This window comes from Triticum dicoccoides, chromosome 7A (genome assembly GCF_002162155.2).
Source record: "Triticum dicoccoides isolate Atlit2015 ecotype Zavitan chromosome 7A, WEW_v2.0, whole genome shotgun sequence".
In the NCBI taxonomy this organism is placed as follows: Eukaryota; Viridiplantae; Streptophyta; class Magnoliopsida; order Poales; family Poaceae; genus Triticum; species Triticum dicoccoides.
Genome location: NC_041392.1, coordinates 99,604,995 through 99,613,897, shown reverse-complemented (window position 1 = coordinate 99,613,897; position 8,903 = coordinate 99,604,995). Strand labels below are relative to the sequence as shown.

Sequence of the window (8,903 nt, the reverse complement as noted above, 5' to 3'; positions counted from 1 at the left end):
AATCCTACTCCCAGAGGGAGTAGGACTCTCCTGGCGCACCCCTTGTGGCCGGCCAGCCTCCCCCCTTTGGTCCTTTATATACTGAGGTAGAGGCACCCTAGAACACACAAGTTGATCCACGTGATCTATTCCTTAGCCGTGTGCGGTGCCCCCTGCCACCATATTCCTCGATAATACTGTAGCGGAGTTTAGGCGAAGCCCTGCTGCTGCAGTTCATCAAGATCGTCACCACGCCGTCGTGCTGACGGAACTCTTCCCCGACACTTTGCTGGATCGGAGTCCGGGGATCGTCATCGAGCTGAACGTGTGCTCGAACTCGGAGCTGCCGTAGTTTCGGTGCTTGATCGGTTGGATCATGAAGACGTACGACTACTTCCTCTACGTCGTGTCAGCGCTTCCGCAGTCGGTCTGCGTTGGGTACGTAGATAACACTCTCCCCTCTCATTGCTATGCATCACATGATCTTGCGTGTGCGTAGGAAATTTTTTGAAATTGCTACGAAACCCAACATAACCGTGCACATTGATTCATCTATCTATTATTCTTTATCTTCTTCATCATGCAGATCGCAGATTCAAAGATCGACAGCCAAGCGAGCACTCGGCCAAGAAAGAGGCGGCACCCAGGAGAGCGTGCGCCCATGGTGGCAGCCGACGGCGCCCTCGCACAAGTAGGCCACATGTAGATGAAGCAGCAGCGACAGCTACGACCCACACGAGAAGGGCGCTCACACCGGCGGTAATGCCCCGGCCGGCCGGGGACGACACTAATCGCTGCGAGGCTAGGAAGTTGCGCCGCCGGTGGTGGCGCACACCTGGCCATTTTGTGTTATGTCCAAGTCGTATGGTGCTCTTCTTTTTCTGCCCATATGATACGTATGTTTTTTTCTCTCTTGATGCCCAGGCGCCATGGAGACCCACACACGAGGACTCGAACGGGGCGAACACACCCGGCCGTTAGGCCGTCCACACACGCGCCGCCGCAGGGCTGCGCACGGGGAGGCGCACACAGATGGGCTGGCCGCCAGGCCGCTCTCACGCACGCGGCTGCCGCCGGCGGGCTACACACCGGAGAGGGGCGGAGATACACGGCCGCGCGGCCGCCAGGCTGCACGCACACATAGGGCCAGTTCTTTTCAGCGATTCTGGGAACCCCCTCCCCAGCTTCTCCCAGAATCATCACTCCATAACTTTTTTACAATTCTATCTAGTTAAGGTCTAATTAGCTAGGATTGTAAAAAACATATAGAGTGGCGATTCTGATAGAAGAAAGAAAGGCTGGCCGCAAGGCCGCTCGCACGCACACACACACGGACACCTATAGATCGATTGTGCTATGTCTTTCTTTCATATTTTCTCACAAGCAATCTCTTCCACCGCATTCACAAGGTGATGGTAAGATCGGTAAGAAAAGGTATATACTTTCTTGTATTTTTCTTGTCCATCGATGAACAGGTGACATGCTGGAGACGAACAGGTCCTGCAATGGAAAGCGATAATATTATGAGCACGACATCGAGCCTTATATGGCCATGTTCGTCGAGATGGGAAATATACCATCTCGCGCCCATTTTTACAGGTCATGTGGAGGGTCTGCCCTTGTGATGAAAGATGAACAGGTCTTACGTGCGGCAACCCCGCCGAGAGAAAAGCCGATGAGATCGAACATGGCATGGGAGCCCATACGGCCATGCCGGTAGATGAAATAGAAACCACGTCCTTAGGGGAGGAGAGCCAGGAGACGCGTCGTCATCGGCGGCGTCGAGAAGCTCCCAGCAGAGACACATACGGGGCGCTCATAGGGAAGCGGTCACACAGAGGCAGCGACAGAGGCCGCGGGCACCCCGGCGACAGACCATGCGCTGCGCCTCGGTGCACTTGTAGGCCGCAGACAATGGGCCGGTGTCCGCGATGACGAGGACGTCCGCCGGCGAGGCGTTCTCGCCACACGCTACAATCAATCCAAGCATCCTTCTTTGTTAACGACATGTATAATTAATCTTCTCACTTTTCCTTTCTTTTCATCTCTCGTTTTAGTGAGGAGCGACGATGGAGAGCGCGCCCCAGGGAAGGGAGAGGACCAGGAGGAGATGCGCCCCTGGTGGCAGCATCAGCAAGATCGGGACGTAGATGGCGCGTCCACGGCGGTGGCGAGTACTGACGGCGGTGGCGAGTACTGGCACCGCCGGAGATGACTGCACCGAAACAGCAAACTGCACCGACACCGCCGGAGATCGTCTATACCAAGCCTTTCATTTTCAGGTGTCATGTTCTTGGCTGGAGATGACTCGGGAGCTGCCGGAGCTCGCCAACGACGCAGCCCAACCGCTAGCCCTAACGCTGTTCTAACATGGCAGTCTACAGGTCCACGGCGAACAGGTTACGATGCACAGGTCACAACGAACAAGTCACCGGTGCACAGGTCCATGGCGTTCCGATCGCGGTGCACAGGTTTGGTTTCTTGCTTCCCGGATGTGACGGCGGGGCGGAGCCGGAGCTCGGTGATGACGCGGCCCGGGACTCGCTTCCCCCTTCACGGTGTACAGATCTTTGGTCGAATCAAAGTTTGCAGCGACATAATACAAGACCGGTCCCTCCTTCGAGAGGTGCACCTACCGTGGCGAACAGGTCCATGGCGTTCCGATCGCGGTGCACAGATTTGGTGTCTTGCTTCCCGGATGTGACGGCGGGGCGGAGCCGGAGCTCGGTGATGACGCGGCCCCGGACTCGCTTCCCCCTTCACGGTGTACAGATCTTTGGTCGAACCAAAGTTTGCAGCGACACAGTACAAGACCGGTCACTCCTTTGAGAGGTGCACCTACCGTGGAGAACAGGTCCTTGGCGTACAGGTCCACGGCGTTGCCAGCATACAGGTCACCCTTTGGCCTAGCACCAGCCCAAGGCAACGCGGCCTCTACAACACTACCTTTGTCTTGGCGGACCGCCTAATACTTGGCGTCTAGCAAAGACGAGGCGCCAACCACCCCAGCCACGCCATTGTGAGCGTGCGTCAGTTTTTACACTGACGCCGGTCTCCCCAAACCATTACTCCCGCAAGGTGTACCCCCTTGCACACCCCGATGAAGTAACCGGCCGTCGAGAAGTCTAAGCCAAGTGCGACCCATGCCACGCCGACAACAAATATTCCAACGCTGCCAAGACCGACGAGGCACGACGGTCTGAGGTCTACATCGACGAGCTCGCATTTTCGTCATCTTCAAGCAACGCCGCCACCCGGCGACACTCGAATCTACTCCGACTTCTACATCAACACACTTCCCCAACCCCGTCCAAGCTCCGACGAGGCGAAGCCACTTCACCGGCATGTCTCCTTCCGATGAAGCTATCCATATCTTGCCAGGCACCGACGAGGCGAAGGCAAGACACACCGTGTCTAACACCGACGAGGCGGACACCACCAGGCTGGGCACCGACGAGGCGAAGGCCGACCATCTGTCTGAGCTGACGAGGCCAGGCATCTTCATCATCGGACATCGACAAGCCGGAGGGATGTGACTAAGCATCGCTGGAGCGACGGACGTACCGCTCCACTCTTCTATTCCACCACATCATCGCCATCATCTACACCGAGCACATGGAGAAGACGAGACTTGAAGACGACGACCATTGCAGCAGCTTAATCGGAGGTGCTCCGCGACTTTGACTCGCGGATGTAATTAATCGGGAGCCTTCCGAGGCCCCGTGAACCAGAACCTCACATCGCCCAAGTCATATCGGCCGCGCTAGCAGGCCATGGAGCGCTTATGTAATGGAAGCTTGTAATTTTGTTTCTCAAATGAGAGATTAATAAAGTGTAAGTTTACCTATCTTTTATTTGTGTACTTAGTACACTGGCACGCCCGCATATTTATTTTCCCTGGCGCGTAGAGAGATAATAACACAATAACCATCGTTGTTTGTAATTACTTTTTGTGTCAAACACCTACTTTATTTTTTCATAACTAAACAGACAGAGAATAGTCATGGGATTTGAGACTTTGATCAACTCCCACCTTTAGCTACACATGCTCCTAGGGCGTGTTTGGTTGTCATATGCGAATTTGCCTGCATTGCATGCTTGGCCTGGTTGAGCCTGACTGAGCAAAAACAGGCAAAAAACCAACATCTGAACATTGTTTGGCAGCCCACATCTAGGCTTCCTGCATTAGGGGATCAATTTTGGCATGCTGTTTGGTGTCCTGCTCTGGCTCGGCACATGCAACTACACGATGTTTGGTTGTGTGTACGGGATATGATTAAGAGTTAATAGCTACATATAACACATAGAGTTACACAATGCCATGACGACTGCGGTGGACGGTGGTGGCGACGACATAAGCAACTAGTTCGTCACGCCGCCATCGAACGCGGCACCGCTGCCAACGTCCACTGCGTCTGGCGACGGCGCGGCAAACTAGTTGCTTGCGTCGTCTCCACAGAGAAAGTCCGCACGAAGGGACGAATAGAAAGGCGCCGAGGCAGATGACAGAGAAGAAAAATTGCAGTGTGCGCCCCATGGCAGCATGAGTGTAGTAGGACGAGGAAGAGGAGGCCGAAAGGAACTACGTCAGGGACGGCATCCGTGTAGTAGGGCACCGCGAGGAGGCCGAAAGGAACGACGTCGTGGACAACACCAGTGTATACTAGCTCGCATCGCATTGGCATACTCTCGTCCAAGGGGGCTATCATGTGCGCTTGATGTGGGTCAACTCAGGCTGGCTGGCTGAAACTGCTGATTTGGCAGTTTCTAGCAGACTTGACTAGAAGCTACTTTAAACATCATGCGATGCGGGCCAAACTGTGGACACAGAACAGCTTATGTATTTTGTTCCCACGCAAGTCTGGTTGGGCAGGGCAACCAAACACCCCCTAGCACATCTATTAAAGCGGGACGTGGTCACGTGGCTAGAATAGTGAGTAGCCGGAGGTGGTGGATCCATGAGCGAGCGGGCCTAGCCAAAAGTTAGACTACTCGAGTGGCTGGAATTATGGTGGTCGTCTCGCCTGCAACCTCACGTCTCGGCATCATCCTCGCCGGCTGCTTGTTCTCTTTCCTCCTATCCCACGATCATGTCGTCATTGCCCACGCGGCAACCGCCTCACCGGCGCCGCCGCTTTCCTTCAGCTTCGACTTCGCAAACACCTCCGACTACAGTTTACAAGACCTCCGGTTCGAGGGCGACGCCGCCCTGAACGGCGACCTGGTCGACCTCACCTGCAACTCCGTAGAGTCCAAGGAGAACTATTACTGCAAGGGCCGGATGTCGTACAACCACCCGATTCCCTTGTACGACAAGAGCACCGGCGAAGTGGCCAGCTTCGCCACAACCTTCATCTTCGCCATCCACTTGATACCCAACAGGACCAAGAAGGGGGACGGCCTGACCTTCTTCCTCTCCACCTACCCGTCAAGATTACCGCCGGAGTCGTCCAGCAATCTCCTTGGCCTCATCAGCAGTAGCGACACTAGCGCCGTCGGCGAAGACCGGTTCGTCGCCGTTGAGTTCGACACTTACAGCAACCCATGGGATCCCACGGGAGCCTCCGATCACATCGGCATCGACCTCAGCTCCGTCACCTCGGTGAGCACCACCAGGTTGCCCAGCTACAGCCTCAATGGCACCATGACGGCGACCATCACTTTTGTCAACACCACCCGGACGCTGGAGGCCATCCTGCACTTTGATTATTCCAATCATTCTCTTGCCGCCGCTCGGGTGAAGACGCAGTTGCCTGATCCTCTCGATGCCTTGCTCCCGCCGGTGGTGGCGGTTGGGTTCTCTGCGGCCACCGGTGGAAACACTGAGCTGCATCAGATACACTCTTGGTCATTCAACTCAACTATGGCACCGAGAGCCAGAGGTACGTACGGATTTTCCGAATTTCCAGAAATACTGCTAGTTACTACTAGTAAAACAAAAGCAGCTAGCATATCATAGACGAATGTCATGTTTCAGTATATACACATGTATACATGGAATTTCGGGTACTTATCACCTACAGAAACACATACAGAAACACCTACGGAAACACCTACATGGGCTAACAATGTCCAACCAGAGCAAGGCCAAGTGCACGCTACCAAAGGTAGGGAACCAGCTTCAACATATATTGATCCTATATTTCTCGTGTCTTTTTCTGAAAGTGCCCTGTATCGGCGATGTCATCGCAGCTTGCAGACGAGATATCCACGCTTAATTTTGCATTGCTTTCCTTCAACAGGTCGTGACAATTCATTGATCATCGGAGGAGCCGTCGTTGTTGCGTTGGCCCTGGTGGTGATAATTTGGTCAATCCTATCATGGTGTAGGTGGACACGCACGCGCGATTCCTTTGGGACCGGAACTCGTCTTAAACGATTCGAGTACCGCGAAGTGTCCACCGCCACCGACGGATTCTCCGACAAGAAGAAGATCGGAGCCGGTGGCTTCGGCGTGGTATACAGTGGGAGCCTCAAGGCCGACCAACCGGTGGCCGTGAAGAAGATCCTCAAGGACTCGAGGGGAGAATTCAAGGACTTCCTCGCAGAGCTGGACGCCGTCGGCCGAACGGGCCACGGTAACGTGGTCAGGCTCGAAGGCTGGTGCTGCAGCATAAACAATTTCATGTTTTGGTGCTTGCACAGACAGAACGTCAAGCTCTTCCTCGTCTATGAACTTGTGCCTAATGGCAACCTCCACGAGCACCTGCACGAAAGGCCTGAAGTACTGTCATGGGCAAGGAGGTATGGCCGGCCCGGAGACATACTTAGTATTCTCTCTGTTTCAAAATACTTATCGTAGTTTTAGTTCAACTTTCGTTTCATTTTTTTTCCTTCAGTTGTAGTAACATGCATGGGTCCATGGTATGATTGCATGTCTATATCAATATCAGGGTTCGAGTGCATGCATGGTTGCTGTTGTCGCTCCTATATATCTTCTGTTTTTGTCTTTCAAAAAAAGAAAACTCTTTGATAAAATCGTATGTCGTGGAACCCAACAAAATGATATGTGCTGTGTGTGGAAAAATATTGCAGGTACAAAATAGTGAAGGGCATAGGGTCCGCTCTTCATTACCTCCACCACCTATGCAAGCCATGCATCTTGCACAGAGATATCAAACCAAGCAACATACTCCTGGACCATGATTTCAATGCCAAGCTTGGCGACTTTGGGCTGTCGAGGGTCGCCCAATACGACGACGACACATCACTGATTACGGCAGTGGCCGTTGGGACCGCGGACTACATGGATCCACTGTGCAAGAAACATGGACAGGTCAAGCTGCGCCCTAGCTCCGACGTCTACAGCTTTGGGATCGTCCTGCTAGAGATATTGCATGGAGAAAATAACCCGGACCTTCTCCAGAAGCTCCATAGAGATCAGCCAGAAACATTTGTGAGTGATGCTGCCGACAAGAAGCTGGATGGCCAGTTTGACAAGATAGAGATGGAGCGCGTGATTGTCCTCGCCCTCCAGTGTTGTGACCTAGATGAGAGCCAACGGCCTTCAATGGCTGCTGCAATGCTATTCCTGGAGAACGGCGGAGAGTTGCCCCCTGCTACACCCGATCGATCAACGCCACCATAGCTAGTACTGCTCCTGCCTAGCTAGCTAGGGAGCTCTCCTCGACAACTTTGATTTTAGTAGTCGATCGTCTCGTCACTTTGAGTATCATTTCGGCCCCTGGAGGGTCTGTAATGTGCAAGTACACTTTGGTGTCTTCTTTTCTCACAAAAACTATGGTTGTGATTTGGAACTTAATCTGTGTTGTTGTGTTTCCACCTTGGAGTTCATTGTGATGTTTCTATCAACAACTAGCAATGCAGCCCATGCACATGAGTGGATAACGTCTTAATCGTCTATTTTTTCTGTTGAGAATTTTGTTCATGTGCTTGGGACAAAATTTGCACTCCTAGGATTTCAGGTGGGTTAGGAGGTGAAAAACATGGACGCACAAAACTTTTGCCTCATGCTGAAATTCGCTTACATGTTCCTGCATCCACCAAGCTTAATTAATTGCCTTGGAAAGACCTGATCTTGCATCACTTACCTCTACATATCCACCTAGGGAAGAATAATTGTCAGTGACTTTCTTTTGGCTTGTCTGGCTAAAACCTGAATCGCTTGCTGTAGTCTTTCCCGCACTCTTGTTCAGCCACACCCAACCAAATGCCATGGTGGCAACAATCATGCAGGATGGGCTCAAACTTGGTCTTCGTAATCGTCTAACCTCAATTGATGCACATGAACTAGTCTCCTTGACTTTTTTGCCGCAGGAATGCTGTGTGCTCTCCACTGCCACAGACCAACTGAGACTACTGAACGGTGACACCTCTACTAGAGGAGACTACTATGCAGTATGCATTATCCACACAGCTAGCAGACCCACAACTCGGCATCATTTGGGAATCAAGTGTGCCAAACAAAGTGGAGTAAATTTTTTGGCTGGCTCTTCTCCCTCGACAGACTAAACACCACAGTAAACTTGCACCGCAAGAACATTTTGCCAACTGCAGCGTGCCCACCTTGTTCCAGCTGCCTCAAAGATTTACTTGCCCGACCGCTCGACTCAAATTCTTCGAATATCCATTACCGAGCCCAGGCTCATCTACACTGGTCAAGAAAAAATTCACAAAAAAGTAAAAAAAATCCTTTTTTAAATGATAGATAATTTGGTGCGCTCCAAATTTCAGATCATTTGGACATATGAGTAGCTCTCAGCAAAAAAGATAAATTGGGTCAAAACAATACATGAACAATAAACATTTTTATAAACCCCAAATTTGTCTTTTTTGTCGAGAGCTATTCAGATGTCCAAATGGTCTCAAAATTAGAGCGGACCTCACGCACCAAATTATCTATCATGCAAAAAAAGGAATTGTTTGATTTTTTAAATATTTGTTTTGAATTTTTTTCCATCAAG

General features: G+C 52.0%; 1 protein-coding gene across 1 annotated transcript; it reads left to right on the top strand.

Moving 5' to 3' along the window:
• The first annotated feature begins 4,987 nt into the window (after positions 1–4,987).
• LOC119332405 (probable L-type lectin-domain containing receptor kinase S.7) lies at positions 4,988–7,680 on the top strand. The gene is made up of 4 exons (XM_037605585.1): positions 4,988–5,861; positions 6,015–6,086; positions 6,222–6,723; positions 7,015–7,680. The coding sequence occupies exons 1-4, from the start codon at positions 4,988–4,990 to the stop codon at positions 7,565–7,567; spliced, it is 2,001 nt and encodes a 666-aa protein (XP_037461482.1). The 3' UTR covers positions 7,568–7,680.
• The last annotated feature ends 1,223 nt before the right edge of the window (positions 7,681–8,903 follow it).